Source organism: Embiotoca jacksoni, unplaced genomic scaffold, assembly GCF_022577435.1.
Source record: "Embiotoca jacksoni isolate LCO1_2020_lvr unplaced genomic scaffold, fEmbJac1.0.p SCAF_6, whole genome shotgun sequence".
NCBI classification, from domain to species: domain Eukaryota; kingdom Metazoa; phylum Chordata; class Actinopteri; family Embiotocidae; genus Embiotoca; species Embiotoca jacksoni.
Genome location: NW_027185414.1, coordinates 13,779,103 through 13,806,269, shown reverse-complemented (window position 1 = coordinate 13,806,269; position 27,167 = coordinate 13,779,103). Strand labels below are relative to the sequence as shown.

The window sequence follows — 27,167 nt, the reverse complement described above, 5'->3', positions numbered from 1 at the left end:
TGACACAATGATCATGAATTTAAAAGCTGACACAGTGCTGTTTTCCGAAGTGTTCTCGATAAGATTCAGTGATAATATAATAGAAATTATAATGACCCATGTAAAACATGTTACTTTAGATGCGTCTGAAAGCATTCAGAGATGACAGGCTTTTCTTTTGCACACAACTCAAGATCCTGTGATGCTAACATTCCTCTTTTATTCCATCTTTATATCCTGTTCACCACATCCCACTCTGTGTTCTTTAAGATTCACATGCTCTTTATGCATTTATATGACCCATGTTCATTGTGGAGATTTTAGTTGCTGCAGTGTTTTTAGGAGGTATTTGTTGTTGCCCCAGAAAATCTGTGAATATATTAGTAAAGCTTATTGTAATTGTGTGTCACTGAGGGAAATGACTGCCGGGTTTCTTTAACCACATTATCCACATCAACCCTATTGCAGAATCCACTGCAGACTAAAATGAAATAAATCCAAATTTGATGTAAGTGTCCAGTTTGTAGTTGTATGCATGTAGGTCACACCATTATTACAGAACAATTCATCATAAATAACGGTTAATAATGTGTGCACCCTAACATAAAATAACATTTGTCATGATCATTTATTTGCATCTCGATGGCCCTGAGGTGCCGTGATAATAAACATCACCTTTGAAGCTTCAGGTAAATATTGTTAAAGGTCCTGCACACCTGCTGGGTGATTAGACCTCTGCTCAGATTGATGTTGACTGGAGCAAAGCTGCATTAGCTGAGCTCACTAAGTAAGTCTTTGTACTAATAAGAGTGATCATGTTCTTTCAGTTATAATACAAGCAAGCAAACACCACACACTGGACTGCAGGTATCCATCATCCTTCTCAGGAATTCCCCGTGTCACAGGTATGATTGCCGATAGAAGACTTTTTTGTTGTTGTTGACATATATATATGGTTTTTCATGTACAAATATGTTTTATTATTTTTATGCTTTGTATCTATTGTTAAGTTCTTGTATATTTTTCATATTTTCTTAATACTTTAGTTTTTAAATAAATCTAGTATGCACCAAATGTGATCACCAGAATGGGTCTTTATTTCACTGGATGTGGGAGTTCCTGCAGATAATGGACTTTTGGAAAAGGATGCTGGACCTGAGCAGTCAGATCATCGGGAAAGAGGTGGCTCTCAGTCCTAAACTATGTATTCTGAATATTTACGCTGACGTTTTTATAACTTCAAACAATGTAAAGCTCCAGCTCAATGTCTGTTTTTTGGAGTCTAAACGGTGTATTTATTACCTGCTCTTGGAAGAAGCAAACGACATGTGGAATCTCCCGGTGGCTAAAAGGAATCTTTCTTACAATTGTTTTGAACAAAATAAGATAGAGAACTATGTAAGGACTGATGAACTAAGCTGAGAGACCTAAATACTTATAGGATTTATTATTTAATTTCATTATTACAATTTTAATTGGTGTGTTACTTGCAGATGCTATTGTATTGTTGTTTATGTTGTTCCTCTTATTATAAAAGTTAATAAAGAGATGTTTAAAAAAATTATAATAATCAAGTAAAACACAAAACCCAATAAAATGAATAAATAATGTGAGGAAATCAATCACCTTTAATAAAAATGAGCGCCGCTGTACAAGACAAAGTGAAAGAGATGTTATAAATGACAGTGAGCGACAACAAACAGTACACAGAATGAAATCCACCGTTAGCTTACATTGTGCAGAATATTTTTACTGAACGGGAGCCATAAAATAAAATTTTATGTTCAATTACATTACTTTCCATCATTTCATCACTGCAGTATGTCGTCACACAACCGATTAATCCCACATACAAGGAGGGACTGCAGTTTACTGCAGTGTGTGTTTGAATAAAAAAATATTCATGTAAACAATAGAGCAAAAAAGGGCTTCATAGGTTACAGCAACAGAGTGCACATGCTGGTGCACATGGACGCACACACACACACACACACACACACACACACACACACACACACACACACACAGTATACTGAACGATGGGTTTTTAAAGAAGCCTGTTCCAAAGCTATGAAACATCATTCAGCATTACAGTCAGTAACATGTCTCTCTTATCAGTGTTTCCTTTATTCTTTTCCTGCTGCTCCATCATTTTAATGCTTCTTCTCTGTTTGCTCCGCTCTTCAACCTCCTACTTCTCTTCATCACCAGATATTAAACCGTCATGACTTTCTTTCATCCAAGTGGTTTAAGTACAAATTCAGTTCTGCTATGAGGTTAGGATTAACTACTGTATGAGAAATATTTAAACATTTGGATCATATTAAGATTAACTTGAATTTATACTTGGATGTGCATATAATACAGTCACTGAGATATTTAACCTACAGCTACAACCTATTCTATTTAGGAAACAAAGATGAAAACCCTGCATGTTACTTCTGAATAAACAATGTAAAAGCTGTATTCTACCTCATCTCTGTTCCTCTCTTCGGGTTTGTTGGAATTACCCATATCTCCTCTGCACACTGGAAGTCCCACATGTAAGCCAAGAACTTTCCTGTTGTTTCACTGTTGGTTTGCCAGTGGAAGCTGCTGTTGTCTGTCAAGTTTCAGAAAAATGTTTCATGAACTTCCAGGTTCTGTTGTATGATGTTCGTCCAGGTTGCTGTTCCTTCCACAAACACTGAGCGACAGTGAAGTTCCTGTCCTTGCAAACTTGTATGACTCTTGAAAGAAAGAAAAATTGTGCCTGGGGTTCTCACCTAATGCAACACTTACAGCAGAAGCCCCTTCACATCAGGCCCAGTCTCATGTATACACAGTGATTTTGGATGGAGAGAATAACAACAGAGTGATCACTGATTTGAAGCAATGATAAATGTAAAGACTTTGATGACCCAGTCTCATTGTGATTCAAATGCAAGCTCTCATTCTTCACGTCATTTGTTCAATAAAATGTCAGCTGTTTAAGCAAACAGTGAATATTGGTGAGTTCTGTGAAGTGAAATGTGGAGAAGGTCTCCATCTGGTGGTGAGTTAACTGTACCGGTGCTGAGGCAAATGGGAAATCAGTAATAGTAGTAATTTTCTGCAGTGTGTCAGGTACAGTTATGCATTTGATCATCAGTACCCCTTCATGCCACGTTAAATCTGATCTGGATGCAGGTGGAATTTCCTCTTGGTGCAATCAGTCATCGTCAATTGAAGTCTACTAGAAGGGAAACATGCATAGAGCAACTAAGAAAGCTGCAATTCATAAGATGATACAGCTTTCATTGTCTGATATTGCCCTCAAGTGGACTACCAAGTAACTGCTGAGTGCTACTTCAGGGGACAAGCTGCCTATAAAGAGGTTACCATACGGGATGTGTACAGGCAGGAATATGGCAATATGATATGTATCACACAGGGTTTATGAGGCAGTGTATTACAATATATAGTGATTTAAAAAAAAATCTAATTTCAGGAAAACTGTCATACCAAATTCCTGTCTCAGTTTGTGTTGTTACATTGGAGTGGAAGAGTCAAATGTCTGAAAATAGATTACAAAACTACTATTTAAATACAACACAAAATGAGCTGGTGTCCCTTTGCATGTAAACTCTTAATTGGAAAGTTATGGTGTTTTTGAGAATGTACACAGTATCTCAAAACATAACCTCTCCCATCCACTTCTCAAGTGTATGATATTTTCTACACCTTAAACAATTATCATTAAAGTTTTGTCATTTTAACCAACTTGTGCTGTCTATAGACAGGATTTGTATTATGTTTTATAGCGTGTGCATATTAATTACATTTTTATCTTATTTTCAATTTAACCTTTATATGTTGGAAATGGCTTGGCGATTTTTCTCTCGTGTTATTTTTCCACAGTGTTGCCCTAATTTCTATTTTCTTATGTGATGATGTTTGATGGCTCTTGTTGGCTTCTGTGCATTTTTTTTTTTTTTTTAATGTTGATGTGGATTGCCCTATGAATTCTGACTTGAAATATATGAAGCTCCATCATGTCAGTCAGGTTCTTTATCCAGAAAAAGTTATATAAATTAAAACTGCAAGCAGTGATGTACGGGACCCCTATCCCCGCTTAAAGTTGCTATTTTTGTCTCGTTTCCGGTCTCCAGCAGGGGGCGCTGGCAAGCCGTTTGTCCACGCCCACTCGCAAAACACATCAGATGTGTCGTCTCACCACGCCGGATGTATGTGACACGTTTCGTGAGGTTTCAAGCAGCCTTTGACCTCAAACATCAACTTCCTGTGTCACGGCGAGACATCAAACTTTGCCGCATCGTCACGGCAACACCCATTGACAAAGTCGAACGAATGTCTCAATATATCATCAACTACATGTTCAGGTTATTGTGACCCGACTTTACGTTCATGGGATTCAACCAGCTCCACGTAGAATGTGAAAGTATGAAAAGTGTAATTTCCGGTGTCCACCAGGGGGCGCTATGACTATGAACGAATATGACCCCACAGGTGTCTTCAGGGCGGAGCTGTTATCATACCTGTGATGTTTGGAGAAGGTCGGTCCATGTACATCAGATTTAAAGCAACTCCTAGTTTCATGGCGAGACGCTCAAAATGGCCGCCTCTCACGGGCACACACATCGACGAAAACGAATTATTTATACAACTTTTAATCCCAAACATGTTTTCTATCCATAGAAACTAAATTCAAGTCGGTCGGACAAAATCCCTAAGAGGAGTTCGTTAAAGTACAACGTGTCAGAATCGCCCAAAATGGCGACTAAATTCAAAATGGTGGACTTCCTGTCGAGTTGACGTAACGATACAAAGTAACTTTTTTGTGCGTCCAGGTGTGATACACGTGTTCACCGGATTTCATGAATTTAGGTAAATGTGTCCGCCGGGGGCATCTCTGTAGGGGGCGCTCTCGAGCCGTTTGGCCACGCCCACTCGCGACTCCACCAGAATACGAAATTTTTCGCCGGGAGACAAATGTGTATCCACTTTCATGAGTTTATGAATATGATAAAGTCTCCAAAAAGGCAAATCACTTTTGTTGGACTTGGGCTCCTGCTAGTACAAAGCCAATATGTGTCAGCCCCCAGTCCTGCTGTTCTTTAATGAGGCAATAGGAGAAGATGTCAGGCTTCAAGATATTTATTTAACAGCAACAGAATAATCTGTTACAGAGCTCTGGGTCCAGACTATGTTTCATTGACCGCAACAGAGTATGTGTCAGTTCACGAAGTCTGATCTCCTGACTTTCCCTCACCCAGTCTTCTTATAGTCCAGACACCAAAAAGTCATGTGTATTGATGTGTCCTTTGTTGGTTGGTGGAGGTGGTGGTTGTCTTCCTTCACACCGTCTGTTCCTGTTTATGACTCAAAGAACAACAGTATGTGACCCCACAGGTTGCAGACCTCCTCCTGTGACCTTTTGGTTTGGCCCAGCAGTATCACTCTCATTCACAAACACAGCCTTTCGTCTACACCTTCATTTACAAACACAGCCTTTTGTCTACACTTTAGGATTAATAGTTGATAATACGACCTATATATAATTAATATGATATGGCATACATATATGTTGTATTATTGTAAACATAGCCTAGCCCAGAATTACGTAAGAAGAAGAAGAACGGGAAAAAGAAGAACATTTTTACGAAATACAATATAATATAAATACAATTTTGCACCGATGCTCGGGCCCTAATTAAAATAATAAGATTGCATTGGCGTTGCGTGGATTTATGTCTGATCATCTTAATCCCATATATGAGCAACTACGCAAAACAGTGGAGAGAGTGGTCACATTGTTGGTTGGACAATATCATACAATTAAATAAACACACTCATATGATGTTGCTAAATATGTCACTTCCTGATACAATTAAAGAGAAAACCGTGTCGACAGACAGCCATTTATATTTGTATTTATCGTATTGAGTGATTTGGTGCTATTTAAATAAATTGAATTGAATTGAATTTAAATTGTATTCTCTACTGCTGCAACCCGCCAGCTGTCAACATGTTCACACACAAAATTGATTCATTGAGAAACATTTGGAAACAAATGTTTTACCATTTATTACTTAAGTTTGTGTTTCATTAGGGGCCGAGTTTATACCGATCAAAACGTCATTTTTACCGGAGGAGACATGTGTCTCATATAGGAGACATACCAGTGGTTTAGCATTGTAGGAGGACCCATACGAGGAGTCATAGGAGGAGACATGTCACCTCCTATGACTCATTTTAAACTTATAAACTTGTCTTTTTATGTGTTTATTTCTGGACTGTAGGCTGTTATTTTTTAAGATTGGATATCTTGTATTATCCCCACTTAAACGTGTCTATCTCATTATCAGTAGATGAACAATGTTTTGGAGATGAGTGTTTGATTTGTGTTGTTTGCCCTTGAACTTCATTAAAAGTGAAAACCACAGAGTTTATAGACAAAACCGCCTGCTGGCGTTTGGTAAACGCTTCATAGCGTTAATATAGAAAGACACGTTTAATTAACGCACGACGGCGATTGAACACGGACAGAATTGACACGAGTTATTATTACGCTTTCCGTAGTGGCTGCTGTGACGTCATCGCGTACGTCAGTACGTCACGTCGCGGTGGCGCCTGCCCTTCACATCCACTCACACACACACACACGTTCTGCTCGGCTCGACTCTCACGCACAGCTAAGATGGCCCTGCTCAAGTCAAACAAGGTGATCTACTGCCTGGGGAACATTTCTCCGTCCCTGGGAGTTCTGTCTGCCCGTAACAGGTAAAACAGCCATATCAAACGCACGAGACTAACGGACACGTACGGTAGTTTAGCTCCGGTTGTCCTGACGAGGTAACCGTGTGGTGTTTGGTTCGACAACTTATCCGGACTAAAAAGGTATAATGTCACGTTAAGGTGAGCGGATGCGGCAGCTTTCAGGTATCTGTTGAAGCTGCGTCCCTGCGTGATGATGTGCAGCCCGGCTGGTGGGTTAGCGAACCGGAGACAGGGGTCAAGGTGGTGCGAGCAGGCCCCGGTGAGCCTCGGTGAGCCGCCGGTGAGCTGCCGGTGACAAGGGTGCGACTTGGCTGGTGTTCACGTACGTTGTGGTCTCCAGTTTTTATGACTAACTGTTCATCCCGGCACCAGTTCAGGACGTCCCGGTAACCACGGAGACTAAACGTCGTGTTGCTAGGAGTCAGGGTTGATGAAAGTCACGTTGGTGCTTCAGCAGCACGAGTTTCCGCGTATGGACGAACACATCAGCCCATCTTGTTTTCTACCTTACAAATAACTTCTTTGTTTAAACGATGTATCGATGTGTATTAAATTCGATTCATTTAAAGTAATTTGGGCTTTTCTGATTAAAACGACCCACTAAAGGATTTAAACGATCGCAATAGCGCAATCCCCCGCACGGATTGAGCCAAGCGACTTGTCGTAGATGGTGAAGTCGTGCGATCTGATTGGCTATTTTATTCTGCCTTTAATCGCTGATTGGCTCATTTGTAGCGGTGAAACTGAGCTAGACGCCCGTGTGTCCTTTCAGCCTGTGCTTGGAGGGCAAACTCGTCGGTCTTCTTACGCTCTTTTATTCTTTTTAAAATGTGTAATTATTAGCGGTGAAAGAAATACTCAGATCGTTTACTTAGGTAAAAGTAGAAATACCACATTGGAAAAAAATACTCAATAACAAGCAGACGCCCTGCCTTCAAAATCTTAAGTAAAAGTACTTGGGTACCGTCATCAAAATATTCTCTGAGTTCAAAGTAAAAGTACTGAATGTGCAAAATGCCCACTTTTAGATAATTATATTTACCATATGTGAATTACTGTAACATTGCTGAACATGCTAGCAGCATTTTAATGTTGTCATGGTGGAGCTCATTTCAACACATGATACTGTTGGAGCATCTAATCTATGTACATCAATGAATGTGTAGAATGCGGTCATATGTATTTATTAATGTTTTCCTATCTATTAGAGTGTCTGCTCGGTGCCGTCTCATTTTGTGACACCTGAAGCAGACATTATTAAGTATTGACAGACTTTAGTATCGGAGGCTGTTCTACGCAGAACAAACCTATCTCCTATTTTGTCAAAAAGGCCTTTGATATATTGATCACTGATAACAATCTGATGTTTATATAAACTCTGAAGTTCAGCTGTTCAAAGGTTTTGTGTGCATGCACACTGCAGACATAATGAGCCCACTTAATGCCCCTTTAGGTCAGAGCTTTGCAGCCATTTCACAGTAATACAATTGCAACCGCTTTTGTTATCGCAGACATGAATTATTTCATTTTTTAGTGTTTTCAAATGTACTTACATCAAGTCAATACATATAGTATTTGTTAAATATAATCACAGATGACACTAACTATAGTTCCCTGTTCTTGTGCAATGAAATTAAGGAAATCTTATCTAATCTTAGACCTCACAAGTATCTAGCGTTTTGCATTAATCTGCAGCCTCAAAAATACATTGGAAATAATACCTTAACCTTCACAGTGGTGTTTTTTTTACCCACCGTTGTTGTACTGAATTTGGTTATAAAGAGTTGTACAATTACAAGGCTGAACCGAGTACCAGCCCTTTCCCTTGTTATTCTCCAACCAGTTCACACTATTTGATTTTCAGGCAGTGAACAGATATCTTTTTTTAAATGAATGCAGTGGATTAGGGGATTGGAGACGCTTGCCCTTTGCAGAGTGCCATGTCCTAAATATAGCGGCAAAGTTTAGAGGGTTTACAAAGTAGAAGAAGAAACCTGAGACAATGACATGCCGGTGAGAGCAAGAGTGCAGTCGACGTCACAACATGCGAGAACCTTCATTTATCAAACCACAGAATTGGTGCATTTTATTCATCCAAAGTACAAAAGGTTACAGTGACAAGACTATTATTTTATTACAATCCACTATGACACAGTAGCTAAATGTCCAACACGTGCAAAGCAATCAATAACGGATGGATTTGATCTGATCCATTCCTTTCATACTTAAATCAAGTTTCAGTGTATATAAAGATTGAGTGATGTTTTTTTTTTTTTTAATTGCCACAAATACTTGTGTGTGGATGTTCAATTAGAAAGTATTTGAAAGCAATCCAAGCATTTTGGAAATGGAGTGGTCACTGCTGCTTCCTATTTGACTTTTTGTGTTTGGTTATGCTTGGGTTTTATGATGGCATGTTGTACATGGCAAGCCTCAAGTGGATCTGATGCTTGCACCGCTGCCATCAGCATGATAAACAGCAGTGTCGGGCGGCTGTCAAGAGGTCAGACTGCACGACCTTTTTACATTTGATACGAAGCTCACATCGCTGCCTTTTAATCTCGACTTTCTTACCTACTCTTCTGTCTTTCATCAATTTTGGTATTATCGAATTCTTCTTACAAGCAATCACTCTGTTTACACAGATCAGCAATTTGCACAATTACAGTCATTGAGTTTGGTTTCTTTCATTATCAGAAATTACAATAATTGTAGCATTTCTTAACAGCGATTGTTTAAGAATTAATAAATTGTTATAAATCGACTTTTGACTGTCTTCTTTTTTTTTTTTGCAGAGAGCGCCGTGTAAAAGACAAAAAAAACAACAACAACACTCTCATGTCATAATATTTTATTTAGACCTGAGAGTAAAAACATCCAAAAAATAAGTATTTATGTTGGTTGATACTTAATTAGTCTGGATTATTTTAAAACAGAATATTGAATTAACAAAATTAAAATAAGAAAAAAAGAACACAAGAATAAGCACAAGTAAAGGAAACAACAATAGTGAATAACACTATTCATTCAATTACTATGTAAATGATTACATTTTATGGAATGATTTTAAATATGGACCCTTACCGAGTGTATATTAAGGCAGGAATAGTTACTAGGTGAATCTGGGAGTGATTTCAGAGACTGCTCACATTTTAGACCCAGATTTAATGTTAGTCTTGTTTTTGGACTCTGGACTTTGTGAATGGATTTTTGTTTCTGGAAACCTGTGTCGTTCATGTGTGTCTACGTCAGTGCGGTCGCTTCAGGTCACGAGGAGTGAAGCTTGAGTATTTAAATCCACAGCTGGTTACAGGAGTGTGGCTGATACTGGTGTCAAAGTAGTGGGACCAGTGTCAGTGTTGTTGTTTTTTAGTGCCGTGTGCACAGATGAGCTCTGTTGGCTCTCCTCAGTGTTTGCTGTTGCTGTCTTTATCACTGATCATCTGCTGTGGGATGTTTGCAGCTCATGGTGGGGTGGAGTGCAGATGGGTCCCCCCGATCCCATCCTGGGGGTGACCGAGGCCTTCAAGAAGGACACCAACCCCAAGAAGATGAACCTGGGAGTGGGAGCCTACAGGGATGACCAGGGGAAGCCTTTTGTCCTTAGCTGTGTGCGCAAGGTATGACTGTCATCAAAGCCTCCAGTGAACGCACTCATGTTACGTTTTTTCTAATGTCAGACACATGTACACAATCATCATTTTAATCATTAAGAGACATCATCACCATGAGAAAGTCTGTGTGCTCTAATAAAATGTTAGCGAAATCAATGATGGTTGATGCATAAAGTGGGGAAACTGGAAATTACTGTTGTGTTTTATGATTTTGGATTTCCACGCTTTTCCTCAGGCAGAAGCTTTGATTGCAACCAAACAGCTGGATAAGGAGTACCTTCCCATCGGTGGTCTGGGGGACTTCAACAAGGCCTGCGCCCAGCTGGCTCTTGGTGCTGATAATGAGGTCTTGAAGAGCAGCAGGGTAAGTTTGGGTGTTTGCCAATGCAGCCCACACGAAGGTCCAATCAGTTGTGACGGGTTTTTTAGTTCAAATGAGTGCAGCGGTGTCCTTCTCCCAACAGAACATCACTGTCCAGACCATCTCAGGAACCGGATCTCTGCGTATTGGAGCCAACTTTTTGGTGAGGTCCTCTTGTATTGGTCACCCAGCACAAAAACTAAAAATGAAATACGGTATTTAGGTTATGCCGGCTATCTCACCAGGTCTTTCTTTGTCACAGTCTCGTTTCCATGGAGGTCCTCATGATGTGTACCTGCCCAAACCTTCCTGGGGAAACCACACGCCCATCTTCAGAGACGCTGGCATGCAGCTCAAAGCATACCGATACTACGATCCCTCCACCTGCGGCTTTGACTTCAAAGGAGCTCTGGAGGACATTTCTGTAAGACATGAGTGAGAAATGAGCCCGGAGTGGGTTAGAGATATGTGAGAAGAAGCATTAGTCGTACAATAATCAACTGATTCATAGAAAATGGGAGGCTATAGCTCAGTTGGCTCAGTGGGTTGCACACTAATCGGAAGGTTGGTGGTTCGATCCCCAGCTCCTCCTGTCCACATGCCCAAGTGTCCTTGAGCAAGACACTGAACCCTAAAATTGCTCCCGATGATGTACCATCGGTGTGTTGTAAGTCGCTTTGGATAAAAGCGTCAGCTAAATGAAATGTAATGTAGAAAATGTTTCTTCTGAAATTCAATTTAAAACACAAATTTATGATGTATTTAAGAATTATGGTGAGATTTCAGATTAATGGTGAGGTGTTGACTTTGAGTTGATTTTTAAAAGATTTCTTTGGACAGCTGCAGTAGACGGTGGAAGTGTAGGGAAAGAGGGCTGGAGAGTGGCGTGTGGCACTTGTTTATTTTCACTTTTGTGTTAATGCAACTGCTTTTGGTTATAGTGTGTGAATGTGACCAATTATTTGGTTGTACAAATGCAAGCAAGACTCTTGAGTTCAGAAACTCTTATTAGCAACATCAGTGTAGAAAACATTCATGTAGCTGCTTCCCACTTTCAGCCGGCGCTGGTTGTCACTGCTGCTGATGATATCAGATGTCGCTAAATAACCTTTAATTAATGCCGTGACTTGATGACAGGCCAACATGGAGCTGATCTGTTTTTGGATTTGTGAGCATCTGTGTTCAGCCAAAGATTGTTGTTTTTTTTTGGTAAAGATGCATCACTGTGTATGAGCGGTGTGGAGTCAGCGTGTGACCTCTCCAGTAAAATCATCCGTAGGAGTCAGAATCTCCACATTTTATTTCTATGAGGACATTAAGTTAAATGGATCAGCTTTCAGTTCTGAATCACGGCCTTCATTAAGATGTTTGAAAGTCAATAGGTTGTTATTTCAATGTGTAAATACATTTCTAATCAACATTTCATAGCTTCTGCTGCTTTTCTGCATTTACTTATTTTTGCAATGTATAAAGAACATTCTGCGGACGAATTCAGTTCTGTTTCATCCCTTTTTACTACGTTTGAAAAGTTGACCAGTAAACAAGAAGAGATTTACAAATAGGTTCGAATGGACTCGGTGCAATGAATGCAGCCCTGCTGTGTGCCGTTTTAAAAGGATGTATTAGTGAAGCACAAAGGCATTCCTGTTCTCCTCAGGTCTTAGAAAGGATACTGGTTCGTTTCAAAATTCTTCAGTAATCTCTAAATCAGCTCACACCTCCGTCTTACTCTCGACTGTATGTTTGATATTAAATGTTACACTTTCTAAAAGAGATGCGTTAATGTTATTACTCTTTACTTTATTTTCATCGGTGCTCCTGGAAATGTACGCACAGAGCCCTGCCTTGGTTTCATGAAATTCATGATATTTACTGCATTCACATACAGTGACTGTTACTGTGTAAGAAGGAGCTAGTTAGAGTCAGTGATGTGTTCAGTTATATAGTCATGGAGCAGGAAGTCTGTGATAGACTGTATGTGGTCTTATAGATTGATGAACTGAAACCCTTGTTTGTGCTCCAGAAAATCCCAGAGCAGAGTGTGATCCTGTTGCACGCATGTGCCCACAACCCCACCGGTGTGGACCCCAAGCCCGAGCAGTGGAAGGAGATTTCTGACATTGTGAAGGTGAGCGAGCTTCATTATCAGTGAGGTTCTGTAAAATGTTTGCAGTAACTTTTTGATCAAATGTGTTCCTTGCTTTTGCCTCGGAAGGTCTTCGACTGTTCAAAAGCCACACTTGATAAGCGCTGCATAGACGCCTGTTGTTATCACATTATAAACCGTCTGCGTCTCTCCTCTGTTCTTCCGGCTGGTTTCTTACCTTCTAGAAAAGGAACCTGCTCGTGTTCTTCGACATGGCCTACCAGGGCTTCGCGAGTGGAGACATCGATCGTGATGCCTGGGCAGTGCGCCACTTCATCGAGCAGGGCCACAACATCGTGCTGTCCCAGTCCTTCGCCAAGAACATGGGACTCTATGGTCAGTCAGATTTTAGTAAACATCCTTCCTAAATAAATATTAATAAAGACAACAAGCAGATTAACGTGCAGAAATATAAAATATTGCATTAGAAAATTAGGTCAAACGCTTGTTTATGTTCGACGGGGTGCTGGTTTGAATGTGACTGTCAGGGAATGAGACATCTAAGTGACTGAGTGAACTTCAGCTTGTGTTTTGCTCCAGTGGCTAATGGGGTTTCTTCAAATAAGTATTCAGACTTTTAAAGAACTGAAAGGAAGTGTGCTAATTAGTTTATTTCTACTTTGCTGTTCATCACAGATGATTCTGTAAGAAAAGGTCCAGAGAGGGGTTTTGTTTAAACACTAAAACAATGTTTTATAATGGGAGCACCGTGATATTTAGTATTAGGCGAGCTGTGTTGCAATCTGCAACCTGACCACTAGATGGCACTGAATCCTACACACTGCTCCTTTAAGGGTTCATATCCACCAGTGTTAGCAGATTAACAGTTTTCCTGTTTCACAGACCTGAGTTGGTCAGAGTCTCTTTAAATAGTTTTGTTTCACTCAATGTGCATGTTGACGTTGACAGGTGAACGCGTGGGAGGCTTCACTGTTGTGTGCAACGACGCAGAAGAGGCGAAGAGGGTGGAGTCTCAACTTAAGATCCTCATCAGACCCATTTACTCCAACCCACCAATGAACGGCGCCAGAATTGCAACAACAATTCTCAACACACCAGATCTGCGCTCGCTGTGGTACGAGCTTGTCGAAACACCTCACTGTTCCTCAACTAATGTGCAGTTCAAGTCTCCATCTTGGATATGCCCCAAACTGTTTTAAGATGATATCCCAGCATCTGTTTGTTGATCTGTCTTTCCCTGTGTTTGTCCATCCCAGGCTGGAGGAGGTCCATGGTATGGCTAACCGCATCATTAAGATGAGAGAACAGCTGGTGGCTGGTCTGACAAAGCATGGCTCCTCACACAACTGGCAGCACGTCATCGACCAGATCGGCATGTTTTGCTTCACGGGCCTCAAACCCGATCAGGTACCGAGACATTTTAAGTTGATAGTTGACCGCAGAGAACAACAGAAAATAAAGGGTACTCATTGAAATAACATAATAAATCCTAAACCGACTTTAATAAATGATGTCATGCAATGTTAGTTAGTCACTCAAGTTTTTTTTTTTTTTTTTTTTTTTTTTTTGTGATTGTTGGGATCAAAAATGCTTGTATTTTGTAGCAGCTGAGGAAAAAAAAAACATTTTCTTTTCCCACAGGTTGAGCGCCTGATGAAGGAGTTTTCCGTGTACATGACCAAGGATGGCAGAATTTCCATGGCAGGCATCTCGTCTGGGAACGTGGGCTACTTGGCGGAGGGGATCCATGCGGTCACCAAGTAGAGGGGATATGCCGGGAGAGCGACAAAATCAAAGCAATGTTGAAGAGGAGCTTCATGCGTCACTTATTCTCCTCCATTCCACCTTTTAGAGAAGAAACTCAATATTTAGTTATATCTTCTTGATTTGAGTTCAACTTGAAACAGATGCTGTTGTTAAAACCTATATTTTCTGTTTACATTTTCTTACATTTGGTTCAATAGGCTTCCCCACCAAATTCTAAAAAGACGTGGTTTTACCTTTAATGACTGAGCTGAAGTCCTGTTTTTGCTTATTTATTGTATGGAATCAACTGTTGGCTGTGCACTCGTGTCATCATAAATGTATGCTTTTTATCGGCTATGATAAAATGTCAAGAAACCAACATCGCAGTAATTTTAGACTGTCCATTAATTTCACGTGCATGATGATATCTCTGCTTTGTGAATGCTTGTAGAAAATATGAGATTTTTTTGTTCTTAATTGTATTGGTGGAGTTGTTGCACTTTATTGGACGTAAGGCAATTTTTAAGTTTCAAGACAAGACTGGCACTCTTGTCTTTGTCAATGAGCTTCACTGTATCAACAGTCATTGTTAATTAGGTTATGAGATCACTGGATTGGTGTTCATCTGACCTAATCAATCATCAAGTAATTTAATCTTGTTATTATCTCGTCAAGAAATTTGCTTGTTGATTTCTCCTGTATTCAGGACTTTTCCAGTTGGATTTGTGAAACTATTTGGTTTCAGTCCAGGTGGTCACAGGGCAGAAGTCTCAGTTGCTCCTCCTTGAAGCCCCGACACAAACAAGCACACAAGCCAGAAGAGTCAAACCACAGAAAAGCGATAAATATACTGTGTGGATTCCATCGTAAATAATTATTTTACTTCTTTCACCCAATCCCCTAATTCTTTCGTTCCATTTTTTAGTTCTCATGTTGAAGGCCTGGTATTCGATACCGGTACTAATGTCGCTGTGTGGTTAATAAGACGAGTGGGGTACCTGGTTGGGGTTCTTGAAGAAATATACAAGCGCAAACACTGTGTTTCAGTGTATGGATCTGTTCATCGTTAAGACTGAGACACAGAGGGAATTAGAAATGTATGTTTGCTCCAGTCTGCTCATTCTGCTGAAACTTCTGGCAGTTCTCCATGTTTTGCATTCAGTCATACGATATGGATTGTTGGTTATGTACCGTATTGAACAAACAATAAATCATGGTAAAGTAATGATCTGTTTGCATTTGTGTATGCTTTGTTTTCTCTCCTTTTCATGCCATCAGTTAACTCTTCCTTCCTGTTTACCCACCTCTCCATGCCTTTTGTTGGACTTGGGCTCCTGCTAGTACAAAGCCAATATGTGTCAGCCCCCAGTCCTGCGTGTTCTTTGATGAGGCAATAGGAGAAGATGTCAGGCTTCAAGATATTTATTTAACAGCAACAGAATAATCTGTTACAGAGCTCTGGGTCCAGACTATGTTTCCCTGACCGCAACAGAGTATGTGTCAGTTCACGAAGTCTGAGCTCTTGACTTTCCCTCACCCAGTCTTCTTATAGTCCAGACACCAAAAAGTCATGTGTGTTGATGTGTCCTTTGTTGGTTGGTGGAGGTGGTGGTTGTCTTCCTTCACACGTCTGTTTCTGTTTATGACTCAAAGAACAACAGTATGTGACCCCACAGGTTGCAGACCTCCTCCTGTGACCTTTTGGTTTGGCACAGCAGTATCACTCTCATTCACAAACACAGCCTTTCGTCTACACCTTCATTTACAAACACAGCCTTTCGTCTACGCCTTAGGATTAATAGTTGATAATACGACCTATATATAATTAATATGATATGGCATACATATATGTTGTATTATTGTAAACATAGCCTAGCCCAGAATCGCACACTATATGCCGACATCTTTCAAACTCCCAGCGAAGGTTTATTTTGTTAAATACATCATAACGAACGATTAGTTTTAACTACTCGTATCAGATAGTAAAATCGGGTTTTTGTTTTCAATAAACGATTTTACCCCTCCTCCCCCTCTGGTCCTGTAAATACGAACTACAATTCCCAAGAACTTCCGTTCCAGTCACGTGATGACGTTTCACGTGATGACGTATCACGTGCTTCCCTGCCTTCGACTGGCTGCCAAAACACAGCGCGGACTCAGTCATTCCCTGCAGTGGAGGCAGAAGGTATTATAGCGACATTCTTTCTTTACTCATTACGAAATAGCAGCGACATTACAGCGAATTTAAGTGATGGTGACATATTTAAATATGTGGTGTTGTGGTAAAAAAAAAAATTAAAAAAAAAAAATCGCTTTGTTGTATTTTGTGTTCAGGGAGGTGCATCGTTTTCTAGCTAGCTGGTATTAGGACGTTACAACAAAGGGCATGGCTGCGTTGACAAATGTTTTTGTTTCGTGTGCTGAAAAGAAAAGCCCGAAAATAATCCCATCGAAGGAGGAGTACTTTCACCGGCGTTTCTTGTGGTTATCTGAAGGTGCGTGTGTGTGAAGACCAGCAGTACATTATATTAAGGTCAGCTGGACACCATCACCTCCCTCCTATATTCCCGGTAGCTTCACTTCTCCTTAACTTCCTGTTGCTTAAACTCTGCAGTGATTTAATGAGACATCCACCGGTGTACTTTCAGCATAGATTACTTTATTGTCTGAGATGTAGGTCTGTTTTCAAGCACATTGTGGCGTTACATGATCGTTTGATGTACATTAGAGTGACACAAGAACAGTCATGTTTGTAATATGTTATAATATCTCCCATAATGTTGGATTTGGATAACGTAATGTAATGTAATTTGCTGACTCTGTTACAGGTCCCTGCTGTGTAGTTGTCAGGCTGCATGTTAAAGTAAAGAGTCAAAAGCCATCATGGTTTTTCTTGAGTAAAGGTATACACAGTTTAAGATTACAGTATTGTTCATCCATCTGGCTATCAGCCTTTATGACTTTTGTAGTCTGTGATGGAGTGGTGACTTGTCCAGGGTGTTTATCCTTCCTTTGCCCGAAGTGAGCTGGGATAGGCTCCAGCCACCTCCGTAACCCTGTTCAGGATAAAGCGGGTATAGATAATGGATGGATGGAAGGATGGACTTTGGTAGTTAGATGATTGTGGAGCTCAATATGTCCTATTGTGAAATGGAAACAGGAACTGGCTGATCCAATCACCTCTAAAAAAACCCACTGATGATCAGAAAGTCCGCAGGAAACATCTCCTGTGTTCAGACGTACCATGGTGGCCAGTAGTGCAGGTTGTAATGTATAATAAACACTCACATTAAAAAAACGGATATTTTCACGCAATATTCATTAGAGTTAATTGAAACGACTCGCGCTCCACTTTCATCAGATATTTACACTCTAAACCATATTACTGACTTTTAGTGATACTTCATACATTGAATGTACTTAGTATAATAAGCTCAATGCTGTTTGAAATATTTCGTTACAGATCGATCACCAAATGGCTCCATCATCACACCGTCACTGTTGATAACTTTGAGGAGCATCAGCTGCCTCCTGACTGTTGACTGTCCTGACTGGACATAAGTCTTCTCCTGCAGCAGAGGGATTTCTTGTCTCTTCACTCAGACTCTCTCATCTAATTTTCTTTGGTGCTGTGTAAGTCCTACCCGGCTGTTGACTCATGGCGATTAACACTGAAGTTGAAGCCTGGGGTGCAGTTGGCAGCAATGACTCCGGAGAGAGGGCGTGGCTCCTGCAGAGCCCCAGTGTGGACTCGGACCGGCCTATTGAGACAGACAGGAGGATTGGAGGCGTGTCGTCGTTGGGAGCCGTTTTCATCGTAGTGAATGCAGCACTAGGCGCAGGTCTTCTCAATTTCCCTGCAGCCTTCAATATGGCAGGAGGAGTGACTGCAGGAGTGATGCTTCAGATGGTGAGGATGCTTCTTAAAGTCCTTTCCCCCCTCGAGACTATGAACCAGTTTTGTAAAGTGATGCACTTGGCTGCATGTTCATTGTTTGGTGTTCACAATAATGTCAGATCAGACATGACCAGAGGCCAAAGGGATGTCTTTGATTTATACAGAAGAAATTCAGTATATGACCATAACACAGAGAAGCAAGCATTTCTTGGTATTAAGAGCAATTAAATAGAAAATAACTTGATGTTTTCATCCTCATTATAGATTATTATTACTGTTTGATTTTCTAAACTAAAATCTAAAACTGAACTTGGCATCAGACCACTTCTACCCCATTTCCCACTGAACATTAGTACTTCAGCTGACAGTCTGGACGCCTGCCTTCTCAGTTTTCCTGTGAACAACACAAAACCTACTTCAGACAACATACTATAACGTGCTGCTTCCTGTTTCTTGTGTTTCAGTTTATGCTGATCTTCATAATCAGCGGGCTGGTGATCCTGGGCTACTGCTGCCAGGTCTGTGCAGAACATTGTCCCATTTCCTGAACATCTTTATTTCCATTGCTCACTGTTCCACTGCTTTTTCATACATTTTCTCCACCATGTCCTGCAGCCTTCTGACTCGGACGACTTTTCTCTCTTCAGTAGTTTTTCTGCATTGTCTGTAAAATCATTGGAGCAGCATTGTTGTGTTATAACTTTTTCATTCTGTGGTTGTAGTCCAGATCAAAAGCAGAGCATGTGCACACTAGTGTGTGTTTCACTTCCTCAAGAGCTTAGACATATGCTTACACAGTAAAAGACACTCATTAGTGACTGAGTAACACCAAGGCTGAGTCAGCTTACTTTATAGATGATAAACTCAGAAACATCCCCAGAATATTGTTTAATAGGCAAAATACCATCTGTATTCAGCTATAGGATGAACTCTGTCCTAAAGACATTTAATTCAATTCAATTTTATTTATATAGCGCCAAATCACAACAGGTTTCAAGGCTCTTAACACATTAAAGTCCTTACAGCAAGACTTTACAATATTATACAGAGAAACCCAACAATTCAACAATTCCCACATAAGCTAGGAGGGGAAAAAAACCCTCCTCTTTAAGGGAGAAAAACCTCCAACAGAGGGAAGAAAAAACTCCATCTTAACAGGAAGAAACCTCCGACAGAACCAGGCTCAGGGGCGGGCGGCCATCTGCCTCCACCGGTTGGGGTGAGAGGAGAGCAGAGAGAGAAAAGGACAGCATAGAGATAGAAGAGAAGAACTGTTGGTGGATGGAGACAACAGACAATAAGAAAAAACTATGGGAGAGAAAAAGCATGAAGTTAATGAGGTGTGATGGTGAGATATGAGTTATAGAGAGTTAAAGAGTGAGAGGAAAGAAGCTCAGTGCATAACGAGCTCCCCCAGCAGCCTCGGCCTATAACAGCATAACTGCAGGAGGGTTCAGGGACACGTGAGCAGCTCCAACTATAAACTTTATCAAAAAGGAATGTTTCGAGTCTAATCTTAAAGCTAGAGAGGGTTTCTGCCTCTCGAACACAAACTGGGAGCTGGTTGGTTCCACAGCAGAGGAGCCTGAAAACTGAAGCTCTGCCTCCCATTCTACTTCTGGAAACTCTGGGAACCACAAATAGACCAGCGTACTGAGAGCGAAGTGCTCTGTCACGATGATATGATTCAATAAACTCTCTGAGATAAGATGCAGCCTGGTCATGAAGCGCTTTGTAAATCAGCAGGAGAGATTTAAATTCCAGTTTTGATTTAACAGGAAGCCAATAAAGAGATGCTAAAACAGGAGAAATGTGATCTCTCTTGCTAAATCCCATCAGTACTCTTGCTGCAGCATTTTGGATCAGCTGCAGGGTTTTTAATGAGTACTTTGGACATCCTAAGAACAAGGAATTACAATAATCCAGCCTAGAAGTAACAAACGCATGAATGAGCTTTCCTGCATCACGCTGAGGAAGGATTTTCCTGATTTTATTAATATTACGTAGATGGAAGGAGGCGGTCCTGGAGATTTGCTTTATATGGTGTCTAAAGGACAAATCCTCATCAAAGATGACTCTAAGGTTCCTCACAGTGGTGCCGGAGGCCAAGGTTCCTCACAGTGGTGCCGGAGGCCAAGACGATGTCATCCAGAGTAACTAAATGACTTGGTAACTGAACATCTTCAAACAGATCATTCCTTTATAAATGATAACAAAGTTGATTTGCAACAGCTTTTTCAAGGATTTTAGAAATAAACATCAGATTGGAAATTGGTCTGTAGTTTCCTAAAACAGCTGGAACAAGTGTCGGCTTTTTAAGTAAAGGTTTAATTACAGCCACTTTAAAAGCCTGCGGTACATAGCCGGTTACAATAGATAGGTTGATCTGATCTAATATGGAAGTATTAATTACAGGGAAGACTTCCTTGATTAGTTTAGTTGGGATGGGATCTAACAGACAGCTAGAGGATCCAGATGAGGAAATAATTGTAATTAGCTCAGAGAGCTCAAAAGGAGAGAAATGTTCAAGGTACAAATCTGGTCCCGCGGTTGCTACCAGGGCTGCTGTTGCTTAACAACACATCAGTGACAGTAACAGGAAGGGTCGGCCCGATTCTCTCCCTAATGGTAACAATTCTATTAGTGAAGAAGTTGATGAAGTCGTTCCTGCTGAGAGCTGAAGGAATAGAGGGCTCAACAGAACTGTGACTCTTTATCAGCCTGCTGCAGTGCTGAAAACAGACCTGGGGTTGTTCTTGTTGTCCTCTATAGTAATAGAGGACAACAAGAACAACCCCAGGTCTGTTTTCATCATGGTTTTATCATTAGATGAATAATATGCAGTTCTAGCCTTACGAAGAGCTTTCCTATATATTGTTAGACTATCCTTCCAGGCCAGGTGAAATTCTTCTAAATTAGTGGAACGCCACTTCCTCTCCAGCTTTCTAGTCGCTGCCTAGCAGAGCGTGACTGAGTTGTACCGAGGAGACGCCTCCTCTGGTTCATCACTCTCTTCTTCAGAGGGGGACATCATCTGGAGTTGTAGCAGAGAGGCTGCAGTGTTTTCTGCAAGATCCACTAAAGCAGCCTAAAACCACAACGTATACAAATAATAACGATAATACAATTTATTTATTTAAAATTTAAAAACACACATTAATCACACATTAAAAGCCATCTTATCCAATTCAACATGGTCTGAGAAACCTCAGAAGGCAGATATAGGAAAAATACCAGTTCATGTTTGCAGACCAGGCAGTGTTTGTTGAGCTTGACATGCAGCCTGCAGCCTCACACCCCATTCAAGACAGTTGTGTGTAAAGACAGACTGGACTTTAAGGTCTTTAAAAAAAAAAAAGACTCTTCCAGTATCTTTCCTGCTTTAATCCCCGTCTGAGTTTTTAACTATGACTGTTTCTTTTCTTCAGGTCAGTAATGAAGGCACTTATCAGGAGGTCGTTCGAGCCACTTGTGGGAAAGTCACAGGAGTCTTATGTGAAGTGGCCATCGCTGTCTACACCTTCGGCACTTGCATTGCTTTCTTTATAGTCATTGGAGACCAGCTGGACCGCTGTGAGTATATCTGCTGCTCATTTTATCAGCTTGTTTAAACAATCTTTGATCTCTCTTTCTGTTTTCCTTAAACTCTTAAGAGTTAAAAGTGACACTTCTCAGAAATAACTGGGAATTCTCGGTCGCCTACATTTACGGGGAGTTTGTGTGTTTGAACAAAGAAGGATGTTGAGTGTCGCAGTGTTTTGTATTGACGAGGGCAAAGAGCATTGAGGATGACACCACTCAGCTTTTCCGCTCAGTAAATGTGTCTCTCATGTGACCCCCTCTTACGTTTCTTTGTACTGACACGCTGACGGTGTACAAATCCTTCTCCTGGCTGTTTGTGACTTTCTGCCTCTTTCAGGTCTTCTGAAGTGAATGCAGCTCTTGTGACTTTAATTATCTACCTTTCTAAATCTCTGCCGTGTGTTTACAGTTTACTGAGTTTCCAGCGTGGCACTCTCCAGCCGGTCTCTGGCCTGCAGTCCATTTCAAAGGTTGTTCAGAATTCCTGCCTTTTTGTTGCAGTGGTGGCTGCTATGGCTCACGACACCGATGGTACAGTCAGCAACTACTGGTATACTGACCGCAAATTTACCATTGTCGTCACCGCCGTCCTGGTCATTCTTCCTCTCTCCATCCCCAAAGAGATCGGCTTTCAGAAGTATGCCAGGTACAGGGCCTGTTCACCGCCGATCCGCGGCTTATTTACACACCTGAGAATTGAAATGTTCTGTTAACATTTACCTCGCGTGGTGATCAGTCTGCTGTTCCTCACCGCAGCGCGCTGAGTGTGATGGGAACCTGGTATGTCACCATCGTGGTCATTGTGAAGTACATCTGGCCGGATAAAGAGGTGACTCCGGGATACGTTCCCACCAGGTGAGCCCTGCACACACGTCACGACACTGCTCTTACTTTATGCAGCTTCTACGGAACGTGTTACTGATTATTTTGCCACTGACCATCAGCCCTTTCAAGCAGAACCATCTTCATACTTGTCGCCCAGCTTCGTTTGAGTTGCTAAATCATTGTGTTTGTTACAGTTCTGCTTCCTGGACTGCAGTTTTCAATGCAATGCCCACCATATGCTTTGGTTTCCAGGTATCTCCTCATTTGGTTTAATTTGAGATCTTTAAATGCTGATGCCTACATGATTTGAGTTTTAATATTGATGATCTCTCTACAGTGCCATGTCAGCTGTGTGCCAGTGTTCAACAGCATGAGCAGGAAAGAGCTCAAACCTTGGGGAGTTGTAGTCACCCTCAGCATGATCATCTGTCTTTTTGTTTACACAGGAACAGGTATTGTCCGTGTGTGCACTTCTTCTATCAATCTATGTTCAATAATGTGCTTGTCAAGGAGTCTCACATCAGTTGACTTTTGAATAGACCTATGGGTACATGAAGGTGTTTTTAAAACATTATACGGTCACGATAAGTTGTTTGACAGAATTCAAATCGATTATCAAACAGGCTGCAGAGACTGTGTCTACTTTGTCACATGAATCAAATACACAGTTGTTCCTAATCTTCAACAAATTTCAGACTGTTAAAATATCTGTTTACATTATGCTGATAGCAAAGACGCCTGTCGTGCCGCTGTGGTTCGTGCCAGATGGCTCGTGACTGGCTGTCATTACTTAACTGCTTGCTGTGATGTGTTTGACCAGGCGTCTGTGGCTTCTTGACATTCGGCTCCAATGTCAGTCAGGACGTGTTGATGTCGTATCCTCCTGATGACGTCGCCGTGGCCATCGCGAGAGCTTTCATCGTCGTCTGTGTGGTCACCTCTTATCCCATTTTACACTTCTGTGGCAGGTAAGAAAGAGTGAAAATACCATTTGTTTAGTTTTTTTTAGCTTGTCCAACACTGATATTGTTGTTTATGAATGGTTTGATTTTGTTTTTATTCTCTTTTATTTTTCTCAAGCTCCTGTAAATCAGGTATAGATCATAGATGGATGGATAGATCAGCATACCTCTTTTTCTGATGTACTGAGATACATTTAACTTACTAAATCATCACCAGTAGAGCTCAATCAACCCATCCGCATTAAATATCTAACCTAAGAATAATATTCATCTGTGAATAGTCCAGAGACTACTGGATCTGTTTCTGTTAATACCCCGAGTCGAGTTTTCAGAGTCAGTATGAGAAAGTAAAGCAGGGGATTGGTGCGTGCGTGGTGGAGACAACTTCCCTCATTTTCCGGTGCAGTTAATGGAGCGTTTCTTCACTGTGCCCGGGTGTGATCGTGTGTTCTTCCAGGGCTGTTATAGAGGGACTTTGGCTGCGTTTCCAAGGCGAACAGGTGGAGGTGTGCGTGCGTCGTGAGCAGCGGAGAAGGATCCTGATGACGCTGGTGTGGTTCGTCGTCACCCTCGTCCTCGCCCTCTTCATCCCAGACATCGGTCGTGTGATCTCACTCATCGGAGGGTTGGCGGCCTGCTTTATCTTCGTCTTCCCAGGTAACACTGCCCTCAGTAGACGCACCGCTGGATGTCCGTGCCCTCTGATTGTCGGTCTGTAAAGTCTGTCCAATGTTTTTTTTTTAACATTACAGGTTTGTGTTTGATACAAGCCAAGCTGTCGGAGACGGACATCCGATCTGCAAGGTGAGTACTGCTTATTCTGGGATAGACAATCATTGCAGGTTAGATAATCAGAGGATTAAGTGACAATAAAGAAAATATAGTTAGTTTCAGCTTTCTGCACCATGAAATTCCATTTTCAGTATAAAAAATGTTCGAGCAAACCTATTTAGTTTTTTGGTTTTGTTACAGCTGGCATGGCTTGGTGGTCCTCGGTGTTGTCATGGTTACACTAGGAGCTTTCATCTTTGGCCTCACCACAACAAACTCCATCTATCAAGATGTTGTTAACTAAAAGGAACATATTTTTTGGAGCCATCGCTGACCTTGATAATGAAGAGGAGGGAAATGTTCAAACCTGTGCTGCTATTCTGGACAAGATGCAGCATCTCATGACACTCATTTCAAAGATCAAGACCACTACAGCTTGTCACATCATCTGCTCATCTGGCTTCAGAGCATTTTGCTCAATCAGGGAGTCACCACATGATGCCAAGTGATTTCAGACACTTTTGTTCACGGCTTTTACTTTTTGTGAAATTTAAATAGCATTCATTTTGAGTGTTGTCATTCCACAGTGGCTTCTCCTGTCCTGTTTACAAGAGCTGAGGAACTTTGTAAAGACATGTCTAAGAATCAAATTGATTTTATTAATGAAATTGTACCAATTTATTTCATTGTAACTCGCATGTCAAAGTAAATGTTTCAAATCTTTGAAAAATGTACACCCTGTGGCAACATCATCCAATCTCAGTTCAGACTTTCTTTTAGCGCAGCTGATAGTTTTTGTCTGTTTACATGGAAAATTGTATTGATTTTTGATTGAGAGTGATACGGTAACACACCAAGACAAAGCATATTTACTACATAATGTAATTGCAGGACTGTGCACTTCAAGCTGATCTGGTCATTTCCAGTGAGTACCTCAAGGTCAGGCAAACTATTACATGTTTAAATCGATTTAGGAAACCATTAGAGTTATTTGCGTTTTAGATTTGTTATTTATTGTGTAAAGATGCAGTAGAATTAGTGCGGTTGGTTTTACAATTGGCTTTGAGGTTATATTGTATTTCTACAAATAAGTACAAAGCCACTTTCATTAAAGCCAAGACAGACTGAAGAGCACAGCTGTGTCTGTGCAGATCTGCAGGGTGTCTGAGATGAGCAGCACCTCCACATTCGGGATGTAAAAACCCAACTTCTTATAAGAGTGCTGGTTCCTCTCACAAGGAGTTGGAAAATCATACCATCTTTGCACAAGTTTGCAAAAACTGGATGTAACCCACACAGAACTCAGTTTGCACATCATTTGCAGAAAACGGTTGTGTGTGCTGGCTTGTGACGGAGTCCCTGTTCAAACTGCAGACGTTGAAGTTCAAGAATGCCAAGTTGGAAATCATTTTTGTGTGTTTGAGCTTTCTATTTTTTTGTTTTTACTCCAATAGCCAAAACCTTATCTGCTTAACACTAAAGATGTGCAGGGCATCAAGTTCGTTTAGTTAAATGAATTTCATAACAGGGAGTTAGTTTTTCAACCAAAGCAGGTTTAACATATGGAAAATTGTTCAAATTATATGGTAATCCAGACTAAGTGATTTTTATCCTGGGTTTTTCTTTAATTACACTGTAACACTATGATTTTAAGAATGTTATGCATGTTTTAATTCATAATTCAAATGACATTATAAACTTGACAGTCCTTTTGTTTATACTGTTTATCCATTGTATTTATTTTGGGAACATACACAAAAAAGGTAAAAGGGATTTTTTTTTTTTTTTTTAATGTTGTGCTATTCACACTGTTGCCATTATCACACATTAGAATTTCGAGAGAAGCCACAGCCAAAACAATAATGTTGACTGTCACCAGTATAAAGTCTTGGGGTACTTTTATTTAGACATTTCTTAAAATCACTGTTGTAACAGAAATTGTTTTTATAGTTTTGTATCATGTTATAATTTGTTTTCCTTTTGGTGCTGAAGACTATTTGGTCGTGATTTCTGTCTGTGATCTGTTTTTTCTGTCTTGAAAGATTGACACTTTTTTGTTTTTCCAAGACACTCGTTTATCAGAATTATGAGACCCTGTTGTCTCACATGCAACATGACTTGCAAACATGATGTTCATTGTGAGTTTTATGGAAAATATTGAAGGGGGACCTCAAATGATATTCCCATATATGAACTGCAAGTTGAGGCATGTGAATAAATCTGACAATCCACGTGTCGTGAGTCCAACAAAACATTGAATAAAAGACAAACTCTGGTAGATTTGCAGTTTGAGTATCGTCAAAAAGTTTAAAAAAAGAATCACCTTGTACTACTTCATGTACTTCACTCAGTGTCATCGCAAGCGAAAGTAAAAACATTCAGATATACATCAGTTTCACAGACATTAACTTCACAAGATTAATTTTAGTTCTGTTCTCTTGAATTCAGCACACTTGATTTTTAATAAAACTTGAGATACTGACTTTTTCACGTTCATATTGCGTGAATGCTATAGGATGCACGGTCCTTTTACGTACCTAGTTCCCCAATTTTTTTGGACAAA

At 40.6% G+C, this 27,167-nt stretch overlaps 2 protein-coding genes across 5 annotated transcripts; both read left to right on the top strand.

Annotated features, from left to right (window-relative positions):
- The first annotated feature begins 6,589 nt into the window (after positions 1–6,589).
- got2b (glutamic-oxaloacetic transaminase 2b, mitochondrial) lies at positions 6,590–15,791 on the top strand. Its single transcript, XM_069173693.1, has 10 exons — positions 6,590–6,741; positions 10,202–10,358; positions 10,588–10,716; positions 10,817–10,876; positions 10,976–11,137; positions 12,737–12,841; positions 13,045–13,195; positions 13,769–13,934; positions 14,077–14,227; positions 14,462–15,791. Exons 1-10 carry the CDS (start codon positions 6,659–6,661, stop codon positions 14,582–14,584), a joined length of 1,287 nt encoding a protein of 428 aa, XP_069029794.1. The 5' UTR covers positions 6,590–6,658; the 3' UTR covers positions 14,585–15,791.
- A 908-nt stretch (positions 15,792–16,699) lies between these two features.
- Positions 16,700–26,841, top strand: slc38a7 (solute carrier family 38 member 7). Of its 4 annotated transcripts, none has more exons than XM_069173610.1 (12): positions 16,700–16,751; positions 18,030–18,476; positions 18,929–18,982; positions 21,893–22,037; positions 22,548–22,692; positions 22,803–22,901; positions 23,066–23,123; positions 23,209–23,323; positions 23,692–23,839; positions 24,291–24,490; positions 24,586–24,637; positions 24,806–26,841. In XM_069173610.1, exons 2-12 carry the CDS (start codon positions 18,225–18,227, stop codon positions 24,906–24,908), a joined length of 1,371 nt encoding a protein of 456 aa, XP_069029711.1. In that variant the 5' UTR covers positions 16,700–16,751; positions 18,030–18,224; the 3' UTR covers positions 24,909–26,841. The 4 variants fall into 4 exon arrangements, with proteins under 4 accessions (XP_069029711.1, XP_069029712.1, XP_069029710.1 ...); XM_069173611.1 differs by lacking the exon at positions 16,700–16,751 and adding an exon at positions 16,774–17,061; XM_069173609.1 differs by lacking the exon at positions 16,700–16,751 and adding an exon at positions 16,774–17,099.
- The last annotated feature ends 326 nt before the right edge of the window (positions 26,842–27,167 follow it).

Bases quoted from the DNA above. Each gene is read 5' to 3' on its own strand.
- slc38a7 (XM_069173610.1), top strand. From the start codon at position 18,225: ATGGCGATTAACACTGAAGTTGAAGCCTGGGGTGCAGTTGGCAGCAAT. The intron at 22,038-22,547 runs GTGAGTATATCT...TTTTTGTTGCAG, and splicing joins TGGAGACCAGCTGGACCGCT to TGGTGGCTGCTATGGCTCAC. The intron at 24,491-24,585 runs GTAACACTGCCC...TTAACATTACAG, and splicing joins CTTTATCTTCGTCTTCCCAG to GTTTGTGTTTGATACAAGCC.
- got2b (XM_069173693.1), top strand. From the start codon at position 6,659: ATGGCCCTGCTCAAGTCAAACAAGGTGATCTACTGCCTGGGGAACATT. The intron at 10,877-10,975 runs GTGAGGTCCTCT...TCTTTGTCACAG, and splicing joins GTATTGGAGCCAACTTTTTG to TCTCGTTTCCATGGAGGTCC. The intron at 11,138-12,736 runs GTAAGACATGAG...TTTGTGCTCCAG, and splicing joins GAGCTCTGGAGGACATTTCT to AAAATCCCAGAGCAGAGTGT.